The sequence below is a fragment of the Diplodia seriata genome, assembly GCF_021436955.1.
Source record: "Diplodia seriata strain FDS-637 chromosome Unknown scaffold_2, whole genome shotgun sequence".
Taxonomy (NCBI): Eukaryota; Fungi; Ascomycota; class Dothideomycetes; order Botryosphaeriales; family Botryosphaeriaceae; genus Diplodia; species Diplodia seriata.
In genome coordinates this window covers 3445418-3464207 of record NW_027117309.1, presented here as the reverse complement: position 1 = coordinate 3464207, position 18790 = coordinate 3445418, and the positions used below count along the sequence as shown (strand labels likewise).

At 57.2% G+C, this 18790-nt stretch overlaps 5 protein-coding genes across 5 annotated transcripts; 4 read left to right on the top strand and 1 right to left on the bottom strand.

Annotated features, from left to right (window-relative positions):
- Nucleotides 1-585: 585 nt before the first annotated feature.
- On the top strand, nucleotides 586-1303 carry SLS55_002388 (uncharacterized protein; the record flags this gene model as incomplete). Its single annotated transcript, XM_066773870.1, has 3 exons — nucleotides 586-989; nucleotides 1047-1066; nucleotides 1131-1303. The coding sequence occupies 3 exons, from the start codon at nucleotides 586-588 to the stop codon at nucleotides 1301-1303; spliced, it is 597 nt and encodes a 198-aa protein (XP_066636437.1).
- Nucleotides 1304-5412: 4109 nt separating this feature from the next.
- Nucleotides 5413-6275, top strand: SLS55_002387 (uncharacterized protein; the record flags this gene model as incomplete). Its single annotated transcript, XM_066773869.1, has 3 exons — nucleotides 5413-5438; nucleotides 5513-5681; nucleotides 5823-6275. 3 exons carry the CDS (start codon nucleotides 5413-5415, stop codon nucleotides 6273-6275), a joined length of 648 nt encoding a protein of 215 aa, XP_066636436.1.
- Nucleotides 6276-10430: 4155 nt separating this feature from the next.
- SLS55_002386 (uncharacterized protein) lies at nucleotides 10431-12003 on the top strand (the record flags this gene model as incomplete). Its single annotated transcript, XM_066773868.1, has 5 exons — nucleotides 10431-10515; nucleotides 10574-10630; nucleotides 10788-10946; nucleotides 11004-11219; nucleotides 11273-12003. The coding sequence occupies 5 exons, from the start codon at nucleotides 10431-10433 to the stop codon at nucleotides 12001-12003; spliced, it is 1248 nt and encodes a 415-aa protein (XP_066636435.1).
- Nucleotides 12004-13863: 1860 nt separating this feature from the next.
- SLS55_002385 (uncharacterized protein) lies at nucleotides 13864-17037 on the bottom strand (the record flags this gene model as incomplete). The annotated part of the gene is made up of 7 exons (XM_066773867.1): nucleotides 13864-14453; nucleotides 14569-14741; nucleotides 14801-15416; nucleotides 15484-15503; nucleotides 15561-15693; nucleotides 15785-16323; nucleotides 17003-17037. 7 exons carry the CDS (start codon nucleotides 17035-17037, stop codon nucleotides 13864-13866), a joined length of 2106 nt encoding a protein of 701 aa, XP_066636434.1.
- A 732-nt stretch (nucleotides 17038-17769) lies between these two features.
- SLS55_002384 (uncharacterized protein) lies at nucleotides 17770-18555 on the top strand (the record flags this gene model as incomplete). The annotated part of the gene is made up of 1 exon (XM_066773866.1): nucleotides 17770-18555. The coding sequence occupies one exon, from the start codon at nucleotides 17770-17772 to the stop codon at nucleotides 18553-18555; it is 786 nt and encodes a 261-aa protein (XP_066636433.1).
- Between the last annotated feature and the right edge of the window lie 235 nt (nucleotides 18556-18790).

The window sequence follows — 18790 nt, the reverse complement described above, 5'->3', positions numbered from 1 at the left end:
AGGCTGGTGTTAAGTATCTCCAGCGATTTATAGGTTGCGGTTTTCTTTTTGCCTCCACTATACGTGTCAAATGTAAGTATGCTCAACAGTTGAATTTTCTTCCCTTCGAAAGAAAAAAAAATACATGTTATCACCGCGTGTATTGCCACCAATGATAATACCGTCAAAGCAAATAGGCTTCGTCGCCTCAAGTTTACTCGAACACTCACAAGAAAATGACCAGAGCCCTAATGACGATATTGATTTGATGAACGCCTTAAGAATAATGTCCCTCCCGTTATCAACATCGATGGAACTAAGCATAGGCAGTGGAAAAACATTTCTCCAGCGCCAAGCCCCGCAGCCCGCCTGGTCGTACCTGCCGCGACGACAGCTTGCCCCTCGCCAAGCTTAAACAGCAGTCGGCGTCGATCGCCCGATTCTGAAGCAACTTGCATTTCACCCACGAACCGTGATGATACCACCACCAAGATGAGCGATATTGTCCCGTCGATAGAAGAGACGGGCGGTGACCCCGCCGCCGCAACCAGTACCAAGAAAAGCAGCACTAAGGCCGCGGGATGGCAACGCGGCCCCCGACCCGAAATGGCCTACCAGTGTGGAAATCTCGACGACCTGCTGGCCGCTGTGCAGTACGAGGTTCAGACGCATTCACAGAGCCTCATTCCTGAGGAGGCCCACTGCCGGCTGCAGTTCACGCTGAACGCCGGGCTCGAGTTCCCGAAGGTGCGGATCGCATCATCGTCCTCGTCTCCAGAAAACCCGCCATTGTCGTTGAACAAAGCGACCAATGCCCCGATTGATCCTGATCCGTGTCCCGGTTACAGCATCGCGGCCGCATTGTCAAATTTCTGTGACTCGAAAGAGAAACTGAAGTATCAACGCATCGTCGCCAAGACCATCATCGGCACAGTCGGCGCAGCGGACGGCTTCCGATATGCCGAGAGACGTGCCGTGGATACGGCCAAGTCAGATGGTTACAGATTCTGGTACGTATGTCGGGACTCACTGCAAAATAAAGATAGAGTGGCGAACAAACGAGCTAGGGAGCATGACACTGGACCAGGTATGAGGGCTCTGACCACGTCTTGCGCCAGTGACATTTGGTATCGATGCTGAGCTGGACATAGATGCGAAGGAAACTTTCGATTGCAAAGGCGGAGCCCGAGTCACCTTTTCGATCAAGAACCTCTGCGTCGATGTCTGGTATCACCATCTGCCCATTCATGACTCGGCCTTCGAGCTCGATAAAGTGAACAGACCTCAGAGTGAAGAAGAACCGCAACATGTCATCGCAAGGTAGGCCGTGATATCAAGTTCGGTTGTCGTCCCGGCCGTTGCGCTCAATCATCTCCCGTCTTTTGTTGATTTTTCCTCACTGCCCTTCTTACAATTCATTCTTAGTCATATAGCAAGCATCATTGCAAGACTGGGGCAATTGTCTGATGTTTGAGAATAGTGCTGCGCAACCACCAATGCAGAACCAGCCTATGCCTGGGTATGCTTTTTGGGAGACACCATCTGGAATCGTTCAGACCGCATCGTCCTCGACACCCCAAGTTGATGCAGCCAGTGGCGGTTCGTCAAAGAAGAAACGAGCACGCCCGAAGAAGTCTTCGCAAAATTTGAATGCAGCATCCAGCGGTCCTTCCTCCTCTCAGGATACACGCGGTCTTGAAACGCTGGTTAACGCCATCACTGTAGATCTGAACGGGGGCATAAACGGCGCCAATTCGAGCCTCGCAACATCATCATCCAAGCCGAGCAAGAAGAAGGCCAAAACGCAGGTCTCAGCGCCACCAGCACAAACAGTCTCAGCGTCCAACTTGCACAGTCAACACGCGTCACATCTTTCAGCTACAGGGGCCATCGAAGGCACCATCCCAGGCTCCTCCGCATCGTCATCTAAGCCAAGGAAAAGGAAGACCAAGACGCAAGCCGCAGCGGAACCAGCGCCAATAGTTTCAGCTTCTAGCTCGCACACTGCACCAGCACCGCCTCCAGCTACAAGCCCATCACCGGCTTCGGCTTCGGCCCCAGATAAGAAGAAGCGTGATCGAGATGGGAGAAATCGCTGTTTCAGCTGCCATTCCCGGAAAATAAAGTGCGACGGGCGGCACCCTACCTGCGCCGCGTGCGAGAAGGGCAACAGAGATTGCAGCTGGCCAGCCGCGCATGAAAGCCAAAGTTCGAAGACTAGCAAGAAGCAGGGAGTCAGAGAGAGCGTGATAAAGAAAATACAGACTGCGCCATGGCAGAAGAACAAGAAGGCCCAAAACGCCAAGACAAGGTGAAAGGGAAGGGAACCTGGTCTTAATACCAATAACGAAACGCCCTGAGAATATTCCAGAGCGTCTGGAATTCCGTCGGAGGGCGTCGTCGGATGTTTCTCGGAGGATGAAGTAGAGGGGTGTTGCGAGAGTGTGGGCCGAGACCGCACCGGCGAGTTGCGCATCGATTCGCTGGGGGGAAACTCTTCCCACTCGCCATGTGTTGATTGTCTGACGAGACAGATATTTGCATTATGGGCCAAAATGCATGGCTAATGTGGACCGTCCACCAACAACCGGCCTACCTACCAGTCAGCACAAATAGACCAAGCATATTACACACCAACCACCACCACTTGGCGACCTCAAATTCGCATTGCTTACGGAATTGTCGCTCTTCCTCAATGGTCTTCTTTTCTATTGCAACAGCATGCTATGCATTTGATGAAAGGTCACTACCTAGGTGCACTTCTACGGCCAAATGATTATAATTAAGAGCGCGTCAACCCCAAGCATAGATGGATTAGCTCGCAAGCACTACTGAGCAGCCTGTAGGTATCAAAATATCCAAAGAGCATCTTAGACACGCATGCTACTCATATACCCTGCGAAAAGCGAGATGGCATGATGTTTATTGAACGCAGATGATCTACTTTGGTGCGGGGATTGCATCGGCGAGCTGGGGTGCGTCGGATAGGGCTTGAAAGTAGACTTTGGACCCTGAAACCTAATTGACGCGCGGTAGTGACCTTGTGACCGAAGCTTGGTCTGCCTGTTGCATGGATGAAGCTAGTCGATGGTTGCGTTGGTCGCCTTACACAGTATGCGCGAAAACTTTGTTTTTGTTCCTTTCCTCGGCCCCGTGAACGTTTGCGTGCTGGGGACAGACACTGCAGCCTCAGCAACGACCTCGCTCTCCCACTGCACACGGCAAAAAGTGCAAGGTCTATGGAGGTAGGGTGCACACCTCACATGTAAGCGCTAAGGAGAATGTCTTTTCTCCACCTCAGAGCGTCGATTTGCAGCAGGAGTTCTAGACCGTGGTACAAAGGCGGGTCTGCGATCGGCCCTGCGATATCAACAACTCTAAATCAAGTTTTCATCCACGCGCCGGCTCCTTTTCTTCTCCACCGCAGTAGTACAATATTGTAGTATGTGAGGACAACACACACGCACGCCGTGGCCAAAATTTTGCTTTTTTTACCCCACTGCTGGCGATGACCAGCGTGAAGCCAAAGCGTTGTTCAGCTCTGGAACCGGGGATCGAGATAAGGGGTGATTGATTGTAACGCGTGGGGGGGGGGGGGGGGGGGGGGGGGGGGTAAGTAGAACCGGTCAACTGCATCCGTCACGGTAAGTGTGGGCCCCCCGTTCGCTGCTGGCAGAGATGGGGATCGAGAAGGCCGGTCGGGAATCGCAACAAGCATGGACGATTTCCGCATGGCTTTTGCTGACGATTACAATTGCTGTGAGACATGCATGGGTATGGATGAGCGGCAGCCACACACCACACCACACCACACCGGCAGCGGACAACGAGGCGGTATGTTTTTCGACGAAACAGTGACGAAGCCTCCTCCGCCCCGAGTCGGGCAGGTTGCACGGCCACCGGCTAACCGGGCTTGGCGTTTGGATGTGGTGACGGGCGGGGGGTCTAGACGGGCGTCACCGCAAATCGCGTGGTTTGTCGTCGATCACAGAGTGGGAAAAAGATGGGGCCCTTGTCCTGCTCTCAATCACGGGGAGCGGAAGGTGCAGGGGTGGAGACCGCGCGACACGCGCCCGGCGATGGCGCGCTCCCGAGAGCCGAGAATGCGTGAATGCGAAGCACGAGTTTCGTGATTCGTGCCCGACGATGTTTGGGTAAGCAGAAGCAGGGACGGCTAGGCAGGCTTGGTAAGGGTCCCCACTACATGTTGTGGTGCCTATTCTGTCGGCGTTACGGAGTTTAGCGACGCGGAGTTTGCGGTACGCGACGCCCTAGTTATCGATGTGCGGGCGGACAAAGGAGATGGTGGTGGTGCGTTATACAACACAAGCCGACTGCGGGACGGACACAATGGCGGAAACGAGAATGAGGGGGAACTGGGGACCGGCGCGCCAGCAAACACGCCACGGAGCAGCTGGGGATCACGATCTCTCGGGCGCGTGAGGAAGGGACTTGCATGATCAGTCGGTGAAAACGGACGGCGCTGGAGGGGAGTTGGGAAGATCCGAGCCGGAGCGAGCCATAGGTCTCGATGTGGATGCGATGAGGTCTGGGAAAATCGGAGCGGACGCTCGCGGCTCGACGGCAGCAGGACGTGCGCTGACGCGACCGGCGCACGGGAGCCCCTCTGGCGCTGGCCGCCCGACTGCACACTACGAGCTGGCCGGCCAGCTGCAATGAGGTCATGGACAGACAGCACTCTGTTGGTGGCTGGGCTGGCATCTTGCACATGCCCGGCGCGCGCGCTAGTAGTCCAACGGCGCTGCTATGTCGCCTTCTTGGTTCAGCAGTACCGGCGGGAAGGGGCAGCAGCACATGAAACCAGTGAAGAACCGTCGAAACAGGCGGCCGGCTTCGGGCGGGAGCGCAGGCATTGCTGCGGGGGTCGAGCATGATTGCTCCCCGATGCGGTCTCAGCGCTGCTCTCCGACGCGGACCCGAGGGACGGGGCCCGTGTGCGTGCGTCGGCGGCCGCTGGCAGCTGGCGGCGGGAAGCAAGGCGGAGATCTGTCGCGGATAGAGGCAGGCGAGGGACCGCGTGCGACGTGCGACTCTTTTTCTTCGTTTTTTCGCGCCGCTTCGGGCGCCGCGGGCGGGGCGGACGCGTTGATGGAGCAGGCAGGGCGGCGGCGGCGGCGCTGCGGGAGCGCCGGGTCTGTGCGAGCGAGCCTGGTGCATTAGGAATGAATGATGGATCACGATGAGCTCACACCAGGCACCTCCGCCCTTCTTGTCGCCCACTACTTGTACTAACCGCTCCCCTCTCCCCTCCTCCAGCATTCTATCCGCAATATCCCCCGGCCCTACAATCCCCTCTCCCTCCAGCCCGCGCGAGGAGGGGCCCGAGCCACGCCGCAACCCTGCGCTTCCGCATCCAGCAGCTCCGCCCATACCAGCCCTGCCGCTGACACGCCCAACCCACCACCGCCCACCATGGCTCACAAGGACGCGGGACGACGGTACGTGTCACACTCGCCTGGCGTCGCAGAGACGTCTGTCCCGACTGGGCTAACTCGCTTGCTGCCTGAAACAGCCAAATCACTCTGGCTTTCAGCGCCTTTATGCTCGTTTACAATGCAACCTTCCTGTTCTGCATAGCATACCTCTACGAGGAGCTGCCCTCGGGCATCGGCGAGTCCCTCATCCTCTACTTCTGCGTTGCCGCCGTCCTGTGCCTGCTGGGCCTGGCCGGCACTATCAAGGTACGTCACCACCAGGAGGCCCTTGCTTCGGCCGAGCGAACGGAGCCTCTTCCAAAACACCCAAACTCCACCGCAAAAACCGCACCACAGACGAAAAAACCCCGAAAGAAGTGGCAAATCCCGCTGACCGCGCCCGCTTAGCAATCCCAAACCTGCGTCGACATTTTTGCCAACCACGTGCTGCTCGACGCAATCCTCATGACCGTCCCGCGTGTCATTTTCTGCGCCTTCCTGTCCAGCCTGCCCGGCACCCTGTGCGAACCGTCCGACTTCCCCAACCCTTTCCGGCCCCCAACGAGCCCTAGCCTACCGTCGGCCGCTCACAATGCCAAGCGCGCTACCAGCCCGGACCGCTGCTTCGTCGTCATGAACACTCTGATGGGGGTCGCCGCGTTCCTGGCTGTGGCTAGCGGCGCCGCTCAGTGGAGCGTCGCCCTGAGGGTGCGCGAGTTCGCCAAGTCACTGAACACTGATGGCCAGGACGGCCGCGATGTGGAGGAGAAGGCTGGTGCTGCTGACCTGGACGACGGACGCGCCGGAGAGGAGAGGTACTTGTTGGACGAGAAGAAGGCTGCTGTTGTGCTGGTGGCATAAAGAGCCACTGGAATGCATTCAAGCTGGCGCCTGAGTTGGAACAGCGTCAGGTGTTCGGACGGTGATGACTATACCCCTAGGTTTTTTTTCTTTCCCTTTTACATGATGATTAGATGAGCGATGATTAGTGTTTGAAAATGAAAATGCAAAAGATTGGTTAAAGTTGGTGTAGGTCCTCGTCTTTTCGCATCTTAATACTTAATTTACTCGAAGATCACAGGAACGTCTACGAAGGAAGTTGTGCGGAATTCCTCTGCAATTGGTCAGTTAGCTTGTCCATTGCAAGAAGGGAGATATCATACCGTCCGAACCACCAACCACCACCGTCTCCCTCACCCACAACCTGCCTCCGTCGTCTCGCCAGAAGACATAGCCTGAGCAGCGCCAACCCGGCTCCGCGTATCGCGTGTACGTCCTGGCAGCCCTCAGCCCGCAGCCTTGGCACCGGCACCGGCACGGCCTCCAGGCCTGAATCGCCCCACAGTGGGTGCACATCTGCTCCACGCGGCTGACCCACGCCTGCAGCGTCCCGGTTCTCGCATCAAGCGATGACGGGCTTGTGCATAGCCCCTCTGCAGCCCTACAATTCTTGTCGTTTCGATTATTGTTGACTTTCTGCACCATCATCCTCGCGTCGTGGTGGCCCACATCTTTCATCTTCACGTCCTGCTGTTGCTGATGTTGTTGTCGTTGCTGTTTGACCTTCACTACCCTTGTCAATCGTCCCACATGCCAGCAACACATCCGCTGGGGCAGTTCGATCACGTCCCAGCCCGGCTCGCCCCGCCGTTTCCCGGCTAGCGTGTCGCCGTTGAGCCTGTGGTTCCTTTCTTTCGCTGCTTCGTCACCGCCAACGCATGCTCCCCCGGTTCCTGCCGCTCCTCCCGATATTGCCTCTTCTTCCACCTCTTCGAGAAGTGTCCGACCTCGGCTGCTGGATGAGGGGTGATGATGAAGGCGACCATGACTGCCAGTGGCGGTGTGAATGGGGCCGAGATCTTTGATCGAGCATGCTGGGCTGGCGGCGCTTCTGAAAAGGTGCAGGGGGTAGACGTTGCCGCAGAGGGCGCAGCGTTGTTGGCGTTGCTGTGGTGTTTGCTCCTTTGGTGTAACTCGGTCTGTGGCACTCCTCTCGGCGGTGGAAGTGGAGGGGGAGAGGTAAGGCGCCAGGTAAGTCAGAACGGCGACGCGTGCACACTGGTCGAGCGCCCTCAGCGGCGGCGGTTGGGTAGATGTGGCCAGCGCGTGGTAGAGATACGGGTGCGCGAGCCGGAGGGAGAGGTAGGCCGGGAACGGGAGTTGGGCGCCGATAAGGAGGTGGAGCTCGAGTGGGAGGGTGAGGAAGGTCGGTGTGCGGGTTGGACATGGGGTGGTGGGATTGACGGCCATGGGAGGTAAAGGCGAGGGAATGGTCAGGCTTAAGAAGGCCATCGTAGGTGGGTGATACTTTAAGGTTGAAGTGAGCGGTGTGGCAGTGGGAAAGAGTGTTCAAGTTGCGTTGAACGTTGATGTTGGCGGTGGCCGAAAATGTAGGTAGTTGGAGATACCCAGGTGAAAATCACGTCGATCCGGATATTAAAGTTGATCTGCGTGGCCAGCTAGGACGTGTTGAGCTCCAAGGGCTGAGAAAGATCACGCGTTTGAGTCGAATTTGACGCCTCAAACCGCTTGAAAGAGAACCGCACATCCAGAGACGTTTCGACAGCCCCTGTTCCAATATATTTCTGCATCAGCCGTCTTCAATATATTGTTACCATAGCAGGGGTAGAAGGACGTGGCATAGGAGCAGGTAAACCTTTCTTTCAAGCGTCTTATCCAAGAGGCTTTCCAGATCCTGTTTCTGAGTATTGGAAATCACATGTGACGTTAAAGTTTGCTCCAAATAGGGCAAGTCCCAAAGTTGAGCAGCTTGGTCGCACAGACGGGAGTCCAGGGAGGAAGTCAACTCAGACGGAACAGAGAGATGAAAAAGAAAAGAAGCTGCTGGATCTGAGACCGTTAAGACCCCGAGGTCGCCAGTAAGCTTAAATCATGCTGCGTGTGTGAGTGATCAGAATGATCCAGGTACCTACGCCTCATGTGCCGCCTGCGCCGCCTGCGCCGCCTTCGCCGCCCTCATATCTTTGCAGCAGCAAGCGCGCGGCACGATCCCATGCCAGTGGAAATTTTTCTCGGTATGCAAGGGCCTGCTTCCGATCGAGATGCCTACTTTCCATGCTGGACCGGTTTTCTGTGAGGGCCGACGGGCGAAGATGACGTTTGCCAGGCCAGGAAGCAAACCGAGCTTCTTTGAGCAACCGTGGTGTCCCATGGAAGCGACATGTGAGTAGATAAAGGTTTGGAGGGCCAATTGGTGATGCAATCTGCCAAGCTAGGAGCGGTCCGGTGCCTAGTTCTGGCTGGAAAGCGAGACACGTGCTTTCGAGGGGGGTGAGACACAGATGACGTTCTCGAAGCCAAACGGCGCAGCCGGGCCGTTGCAGCGTATGACCAGGGAACCAGGGCATAAACGAGATCCTGGGTACGGGTTGAAAGGGAGAGGGAGGGTTGCGCACGAGACTTTAGCCTGAAAACAGCAGGATGGCTGGAGACGGGGAGATGAAGAAAAGAAAGTCGCATGTGCTTGAGACATGCGGCACAGACAAGAAAGCAAAGGAGGTTTGATGGACGGAAGCCATGTCTTTAGCCCGGCGTCTGGACTCTGCTGCTGGTCTGAAACGGGGACACAGCGACGGCTCGACGATGGAATGTCTGGCTCCGCACCCGAGTCGCCTCAGCGCAGAGCGTCTCTATATCAGACGCAGGGTCTCTCGTCGTGGCCAGCAGCCGGCTTGTGAAGGGCTAGTCGGGAGGACGCACGGAAGCCACGAGGATGCCAAACACCCTCTGGCCGCGGCAGCTAGATGCTTTGGTGCTAGAGCATGCAAGCCGTTCCGTTCAAGGGTAGATCCGGGCAGGATTTAGGGCTCATGATCGAGCGCACCCGCACGATCTTCTTGAGCGCGAGAATTTGGAGGTCACGCACCGAGCGAGGCGCACTCGGCGCAAGGAATGCAGGTGTTGCTCCCTGCCCAATGCCGTCACAGCGACACTTGGCTGCGGTTGGGCAGCGTGACAGGCGGGGCAGCGCGCGCCTTTGTGATGGCGACGATGATCGATGCTGTCACTGTCAAGCCACCGTGACTCCACCGGCCAGCAGCCGGCGCGTGTGACGGGGCTGCAGTTGAGGGCGCGCTGACAGCAAAAAGGCAGCGTCGACGCGGGCCGGGCGCGGGCAGTCGCACCGTGCGGGCTGGAGGCTCAGGATGCGCAGCGGGGAAACGCATGTGGTTGGCAGTTTTGCTCCTGCAGAGAGCTGGTGCAGCCGCGGGAGTCGGTGCTCGTCGGTGCTGCTGAGGAGGAGCCCCGGGGTGTCCGCGGCTGGCGCAAGTGCAGTCGCTCGCTTGCCGCGCCGTTGGCCCACGGCAGCGACCAGCCGTGGGGAGACGTCATGCATGGGCAGAGTTTTTGCGCGCATCCGCAGCGCGACTCGGCCTAGCAAGGCGAGCCAGCCGCCGCGCTCTCTGGCAAGGCGTGTAGAAAAGTGCGGCATCGCCCTCTGCTGCCCGGCACTGCGCTCAGGGCTGTCGGAAATGAGCAGCGTCGCCTAGCGCGGACCCATCACGGGCATTAATTAGTACTCCTCCTGAGTCCTGCGCTGCACGCCGCGCACTCAACACCCGCTGGACCCTCCGTAACAGCGTCAACGCGATCCCCTCATCCGACCACGCTCCCTCCCCGGACGGTGCGCAGAGCAGAACCGTCACTCCTTTAGCCTCCGCCGCTGCGAGCGCATCCCCGAGCACAGGTGCGTGTGTGTGTGTCTGTGTGCTGAGCGTGAGCCGCGCCCCGGACGCCGCGCGCCCTCCCACGAAATCTTTTTGCCAGAGCACCCACTTTCCCCCGTGCGCCCTCCCCCAACACCACGCCTGTACATAGCGCCCGAGGCACACCACCGCCCTCCCAGTGCTCAGCTAATCCTCGAGTCTGTCATCAGCACTCTGCTTACCCGGCCTGCCGCCCCCCAAATAATCCTCGCTGCCTGCCCTGCCCTGAAGAGCCAGCCCGCCATTCCTCCCACGAGCCCAAGCTCCGCGCCCCTAACACGCCACCACCATGTCCGCATACTACGCCAACGAACAGGCCTGGCCTGCTGGCCGCCAGCCGTCCTGGGAGAGCCCCGCCCCGCCCTCGCGCTCTGGTAAGCGCCATCTCTCCCGCTGCGCGTAGCATCAGGACGGATGCTAACTCCACCACAGGCACCAGCTCTACCGTCCAGCGCGACGATGGCGCCGCCTTCGCCTCGCAAATAGAAGGTACGTCGCCGCGCAACCGCCGCCTGCCCTGCCATTCGATCGATCGATGCCGCCGGATCGTCGTCGTGGCAGTGACGATGGCGCAGATGGCACCGGCCTCTGCTCCCTCGCTGCCGCCCAATTTCCAATGATCAGTTGACTGACGGATGACATGCAGAGGTCGAGCGTGCCATTGAGAATCTTTACAAGAGCGGCAAGATGCCCATGTTTGGCGGCGCTGGCGGCGTGCCCGGCATGCCGCCTGTGCCTGGCGTCCCCCGCCGCGACTCGATGCCACCGATGGGCGGCCGCCCATACGGTGGCGAGTTCGGTAAGAGTGCGCTGCCCCGGGCTGCTGTTGCTGCGCGCAGGCGGAACTGACTGCTTGCTCCAGACCCGCGCATGGCCGGCAGCCAGCGTCACCACTCGGTAAGCGACTACGATGGCATTCGCTCGAATTCGGCCCAGAACCTCCAGGGGTACTACGCCAATCAGCGCTTTGCGCCGCGTCCCAACGAGACCGACCAAATGATGCAGGCGAAGCGGCGCATGGCTGCTCAGCGGGAACGGGATCTCCGCAACTACCACCAGGAGCAGCAATACAACCGGAGTAAGGAGATTGAGAATGGACAATAGAATAGGAGAAAGTAGTTAACCCATCAGGTGTTCTTTCAGATATCTCGGGAGCCAAGTCCGACCGTTCAATGTCTCCAAACGCCATGAGTGAGGACGAGCGCCGTGAGCTCATCGCGCGCCAGCACCGTGCCCTGTATGGCGAGAACTCCACCATTTACGCCGACGGCACCCCCCGCCAGCCTAGCCAGGACGCCCGGGTCGCAACGAGCCTCGCCGGCCGGGGACCCTCGCCGCTCGCCTTCGACCCCTTCAGTATGCAGAGTGGCGGCGATCCTGCTGTGCAGATGCCGGCCCGTGACGGCAAGGATGCGAACGCCGGGGCCCAGCGTTCTCGCGCCAACAGCACCTCCTCGCCCTCGTCGAACCATAACGCATCCTTCAGTCTGTTCGAGAATGCCCAGCAGTCGAGCAGGACCTCGACCTCGTCGCCCACCGGCGGCTCTCCTCCTCGAGGCGGCATGAAGTCGGGCGGATCTACGGGCGTTGCGCCGATCGGCACTCGGCCGACGCAGGCCGCAGGCCAGGCCGCGAACCCGGCGCTCAACAAGCGCTCGACCACGCCTCTTCCGTCGCCCTTGAGCTTTGGCTTCACGGCCAGCGACCAGCAGGGCAATGACCGCGCCGCGTCCACCTCGTCCAACCCTTCGTCGAGCATCACTGACAAGGGGACTGTCGCCGGCCTCGGTTGGGGCAGCAACAGCGGCGTTTGGGGCTCTTCCAAGAGCTCTCTCGGCGTCCAGGCCTCGGTCTGGGGCTAAATCATGTCAAACCAAGTACTGTATTTGGTTTGGCAATCTTCCTTCTTTCAACCAAAAAAAAAAGATGCGAAACCTTTATGCATGCGTGGGCGGAGCTTCGGAATTACTGGGAGGCTGGGAGGAAACAGGGTTTCGGAGTTCAAATCTTTCTTGACGACAAGAGTACTTGCTTTATTCCCTGGAACGGAGTTTTTGCATTTCAGGGTGTTCCCGGGGGGCATAGACCTTCTCTGTCCTCACACACTCTACGTACACGAATTTTGGGTTGATAAAACGGGTGGGAGGTGTTCTAGTTGCGTCGGTCGTCCTTGTACTCGCACTCTCTGGGTCCTTGGTCTGCTTGTTCACATCTTCAAGAGTCTTTCCAGCGCACGAAACGAATCCGGGGAGTGTGGGGTGTTCAGCTGGCGGCCACGATTACTCATGAGGGATGGCATGGATACCTTTTCAAGAAAGATGGGACGGTCGGATATGGTTGTTTATTGTTTTCGTCTTTTACACGGGCTGGTGGGTCAATGGCGCAATCTTTTCCCTCAAACACACGTCACATCACAAAAAATTGTTCTGGCTTCTGCTTTCTCTCTCATCTAATCCTCTCTTTCTCGTCTCGCGTTCCTTATAGGATCCCCCGGTCGTTGTCCAGTTGCTCCTTTAACTTATACCCCTACTTATACCCCGCAACAGTATCTCTATTACTTTGCCTTGGGCACTAACTGGGAAGGAGAAGGAGTTCAAATCAATTCATGCTTGGCGGGGTTCCGGATCATTGAGTGGGGGCATGGCGCTGAAAAAGAGTCGGGATGCAGGGAGGGTTTCTGGTTTTCGCCTATTTCCTAAAAGCACGGATTCGGAGCAACAATCATCGGTCATTTTCTTCTTACGCCCGGAGGAGCTGCCTGCACACCAACAGGCACGCTTTCTCGTCTGGCTGCTCTCCTGGGGCATGGCCTTTTGCTTTTCCGCTGTATGAGAGGTACTCCGGTGGTGTATGCTTGTTTTGCTTTGCTGACGAGGATTTGGGTATACCTATTCACCGGCAAGGGGTTGCACTGTCCTTTTCGGTATATCTTTTGGCGTGAGTCTTTGAGCTCAAGGTTGGGGATAGTGAGTATGCATTTGCGTGCGTTGTAATATGTTGTAATGGAGTCTGCTTTTCGTGTTGCTCAATGAAATGTATATGGGGTTGTCTATTCTATGCATGCGTGTGCTCTGTTGGTTACTAACTCGTCGACGCTGTGTTCCTTACCTGACCCATTTATTGTCCCTGTGGCCATTACCACAGCATGGCCGGTGGGGCCGGTCTCCGAGTGACGTGGCTGCGGCCACCTTGATGTCTCGGAGAGATGAGATGCCGTTACTCAATCTTTCCCACGGCAGCATTCTGCTCGTCCCGTCTACGCAATCTCAACAGCAGAACACCCGTTCAATTGCGAGAACCGCACTTGCGGGATTAATCAAAGTAGTGCCGAAACACGTCGGTGCAAATGCAGAGGGATAGTTGCAGTGTTCGTCCCACTCACGCTCCTCACTCTGTAATGTCATCTACATATTCAATGTCAAGTCGATTTGGTTCCCTACGAGCATGATGTATGTACTGGGATACTTTTTGGAAACAGTTAGCGGTGAACATTCACTGCCTGGAAGGTCTTTATGTTCGATTCCCACAATCGCTTAAGAAGGGACAGGGGTCGAGGACGACCTGATATGGCGGAGAGATAGTAGAAAAGAACTCAAAGTAAAATCGTTATTTAGTAGAAGAACTCATCACCACGGCCGTTAATCGCGTCAAGTAGGATACTGAAAGTCATCAAGATCATCAGCCATAAGCCCCTCCCCACTCCCTGCCCAACCACCCACTCTTCACTCCCCCGACTGCTGATCCTCCGCCTCGCCCTCCCAATACCAGTTGGCCGGATCGTACGGGAACTTCCTCACGACGAAGCCGCCTGTGTACTCCTCGACCCCGGCCCTCGCCGCCGTCAGATTGAACAAACCCCCGTCATCCCCCTCCCCCTCTCCTTCGTCCTCCCCCTCTCCACCACCAAACCTCACCACCTCCGCCCTCCCCCCGCCATGCTGCACCCTCACCTGCGCCCTCGCCGCCGCCCTCGACGCATCGCCGTCGACGCGGTAGTTCTGCGGCGCGATGGTGACGCCGCTCTGCGCCAGCGTCGCGACCGTGTTCGGCAGGTCCGCCGTGTCGGGCGCGTGGTGCATGCCGAGGTTGACGTAGAGCACGACGTCGGTTTGATGTAGTGATTCGTCGTCGGCCGCGAAGAGCCCGAAGTCGACGAGCGGCGCCCCCGGGTCCAACGCGTTGAGCGGGGAGGCGCTGCGCGGCTCCGTGTCGTGGTGCCGCACGGCGTGGAGGGGGTGCGTCGCCCAGCCGAGCGAGTGGGGGGTTAGGTTGGTGGAGTTGGGGTTTGTGAGGTGGATGGATGTGCCGGTTGCTGTTGGGGTTGGGAAGGAGGGGGTTTCTTGTTAGTGGGGGGTTTTGGGGGAAAAGGGGGATGGGAGAGAGAGGGTGGGATTGGTTGTGGGAGGGTTGGGTTGGGGTTTCCTTACTGGGGACGATTTTCCAGCCCGGGTATTCGCCGTGGGCGTTGCGGGCGTCTTTGTTGACGACGGAGTAGACGGCGGCGCTGTTGGGGGACCAGTGGATCTTGGCATCGGCCTCGCTGGCGATGAAGGTCTTTTCGAGCTTCATCGTGTTGCGCGTGCCGTTGAACCATGGGTATCTGTGCGGGTGGTCAGCCGAAAGGGCGTGTTAGGAGGTTGGGATGGAGGGTTCACTGACGTCTCCGTGACGGGCACGAACTCTGTCTTCATCAGACTGTTTTCCGTGCCTTTTACGTCCAGGTCAATTTTGTAATTCAGGACGTGATCGTGCATTGAACCTGACAGGGCGTCATGGATCTTGAATCCGTAGTCGCCATTGTGAGCCCAGAAAGCGCTCTGGATGTACCCGGAGGCCCGGACGAGGACTTGGATGGAGCCATCCAGGTGGAACTCGTAAGTGAACTGGTAATCGTAGTTGCCGACGCTACACACGGTCCGAACAACGAACTTGATGTTCTTCGTGATACTAACATAGCTCGATGTTGAGTGGCGCTGGATCGGATAGTCATTCTCGAACTCGAACAAGCAGATGCTGTTTGGATGCCAATGAGTTCTTTCGGACGCGTAGAAGGAAGTATTGAGATACGCCGCGTAAGACGGACAGTCGTAACCATTGACCAGTTCAAATGCATATGGCCCGAAACCGTAATATGAGTCCAAGTATGAGATCCCTGACTGATAAGGATCTGAAGAGGCATAGTGTGCGAGGGCCTCCTGCAGGCTCAGCTCGTATATGATTCTTTCGCCCTTGAATCGGATATCGTAAAGAGCCAAGCCAGTGTCTCGAGTAAAGGCTATGAAGAAAGAGAAATCCACTTCATAATGTCAGTTCAGGGTCCTCGTCGTGGAAGAGATACTCACTCCATTCGACATATTTTTGACTAAAGTCAAGCCCAAACCGTGGATTGTCCGGCTTGATTGCCATTGGTGGGTCATACTGATCTAGGGGGAGCTCTTCACGGTTCCAGTCGGTTGTTCCCCACGTGCCATCAGTTTCGTATGGGAGGCGAATGACCTTTCCAGCTTTCCAGGCGGCTTGGAAGGCTTCTGTAGAGCTATAGAAGATTCCATCTGACAAGTTAGTTGTCAAGCCGGAGGGTAGGAGATCACCGTGAAAGAAGAATAAATAGTATGGGCGTATGGAAATGGGATTTCGTCTTACCGTAGTACCAACCTATGACCCCCCAACCGTTAGGATCCCGGCCAGTGATGTTGAGCTTGAAGTAGAGGCCCTGCGGAAGAAGCGTGTCGTCATCAAAGCCCAGGGTAGGCCTCCTCCAATACTGGTACCAGGCAATGACGTGTCCGTTTTCTTTCCACAAGGGATCAATCCTCCAAGCGCTCACTGAGTCATTGCTCGCACCACCATCTGATGCACTCAAGAGGTCTAGTAAGATAGGAGCAACATCAGCTCCAAGTTTCTGTATCAGATCCCCAACCAGTCCATCATCCGCATCGTATATATGCTGGATGGGGACCTCCTTGTTGTAGAGGAAGGTAAGCGGTTCCCATTCAGTCGTGTCGCCGATAGGCAATGGTCCTACAAAATACTCCTGGAAATACGGCTGCTCGCTTGCCCCGAACTTGATGGTCGCTCTAGCAAATCGCTTTGGCGGTGCTGTGGTTTCACCATTGAGGTAAGGCAGAGCAGCTGACTTGTTCGGTGCGAGGGTTTCCACTGTGACGATGGTGTTGTCCCAGCTATTGGAATAGTCAGCAATGTCAAGGTCTGAACAATGGAGAAGGATATGCATGCCTTGTTGCATTGTCCGCAGCCGTCAGGTTGAGTTTCGACTGATTGTGAAGAAACTTGGTAACATCGGCAGCCTCGATGTCACTCAATGGTAGGAACGGATTCTGGAGAGTAGAGGCGATGGAGACGTAGGTGCGCGACTTGTCATCAGCGTCTCGCTGGCGGATGGTACTCTTCTCGTGGTTGGTATGGGGGGGTGTACGGCTTGTGCCCCGGGGAGATTTAAGCCGAGCATTGGGTAAAGCATGGCAAAGCGTGAGAAATAACGAGGCAGCAAATGCTGCACTGTAGAGACCAGGTTTCATCTCGTTTGTTTGTTCAGCTGCTGTTGGATTTCCAGAGCTCAAGCGGCATCTTTATGCTTACGGCCCTGAAAGCAAGACAACAGAAGCCATGCCCCAGCTTGCCGCGTCGTCTGCATCTCCGGATGTTGCTCATGTAGGTGTATTCCATCTGATGCGGTATAGGCTGCATGTGGATACTTACTTTTCGTGCGTGACGCATGTTTCTGCATATGTGTTCACCTGGTGATTTCCTAACTGGGAGACACGCTGCGGATAGAGTATCACAGATGGAAGTTGTAGGACAATAAGAGTATCTATGCTCGGGTCTGTAGATTCAACTTACATGACCAGTTCCAATACGGATATGTTCCTATTCATTGCATGTTTCAGGGTAGAAGTTGAAATCAAGGCTCGCGCAAGCTGTTTTGCGTGCAAGGATAGAGTTGGGCAAAGCAAGCAAAGATGATGCCATGGAGTGGGGCACAGCAGCCACATGAATGCACGGCATTTCAGCCATGTGTCACGTTGTTCTCCACCGCAATGGACTCACCCAAGCGGATGCATGCATTGTGCCGTGCCGGAACGATGAGGCTCAACTCCCAAGTGATTTGCGGTGCCCAGCCGGGGGTGCTTTGGATTGGAAGCGTATTTTGGCATTGGGCCGTGTTCTACGCGGAAAGACGCTTGGCGGCTAGCGTCGCAAAAGTCTTGTTTTTCGTCGTACAGGAGTGGCTGGCGGTGGTGTTACGGGCGGGCAGGATTATAGCGGGATTGATAATATAGGGAAAGTCCTTCGTATAGAGACAGATTGCAGCAGCCCCACTGTTTACAGCAAAGCATGGGACTTGGTAAATTATTGCATGAACAGCGGTGATCAGGACTGCCTAAGCGGGTTTAGTGCCGCCTTTCTTCCCCGCGATGATCCATCATCCAGGGGTCTGGGCTGCACCTGCACCACCTTAACTTGCGCCCGCAACTCCTGCACCTTGCCAACCAAACAAACATTCTCCCCATCAGTAGAGCAGCGATCGATTGCTTTCCGGAACTTGGCCCGCCGACCACCCACCCGACGACCAGGATACCAGGACCAGGACCAGGAAGGAGACCAGGATGCCCAACACCGACTTCAGGCTCAACCACAACGCCTGGGTGCTGCTGTCAGCTGACAGCGGCTACTCCATGTGCAACGACCTCAGCCGCTTCACCAGCCTGCGCGCCATCAAGCCGCTGCAGACGTCGGACGTGTCGCGGCGGCTGAAGTTCGCCTACGCGATTGGCGACGTCAAGCTGCGCATCCGCACCATTGGCGACGAGACGGGCGACCTGGTGCTGCGCGGGGTGCTGTACACGCCCGACCTGGTGTACAACCTGCTCACGGGCAGCAGCATCATCGGCATCGGCGCCCCCTTCGAGGAGGGCGCCATCGACACCAAGGAGGGCGGGCTGATGGTGTCGGACCGCGACAAGACCGAGCGCATCCTGTTCCCCGCCAGCCAGGAGCGGTCCAGCGGCCTGCCCTACCTGCAGCTGGCCGACGAGTACTCGGCCCTGTGGCCCGAGGACACGCCGACCGACGGCCGCCCGCTGCTGCTCTCGCTGACCGTGTCGGCGCGCGGCAACCCCGTCTTCCAGGGCGCCACCTTCCTGCGCCAGGATGAGCTCGGCATCACCATCCCCGTCGTCAACGGCGGCGGCCCGCCCGTGCCCGTCGTGGGCGGCGATCCCTGGCGCCGGATGGGCGCCCTGTCGCCCGTGGCCTCGCCGTCGACGTCGACCGAGAAGGACATGTTCGGGACCGCCGCCCTCGTCAACCAGCTCTGGAACAAGCACCAAGCCCTGGAGGCCGAGGTGGCCAGCCTCCGCGAAAAGGTCGAGAGCGCGGGGCTGGCCAAATAGATACGTGTGTTGACGGGTGAGTGTTCCAACGCCGTTTCCGATGACTGCAGGTCCACTTACCCTCTCGCGCAGGCGGTAAATAAAACAACGCTGCAATCCGCATTTGGAACTTCTCATCAAAGCATGCGCGGTTCGCTGGCGTTATTATGCATGCAACTTTCAGATACCCCAGGGGCGACACACGACAGCACAAATAGACCGGTCCATGTAAATCAAATTCGTTTTTCTTTTCATT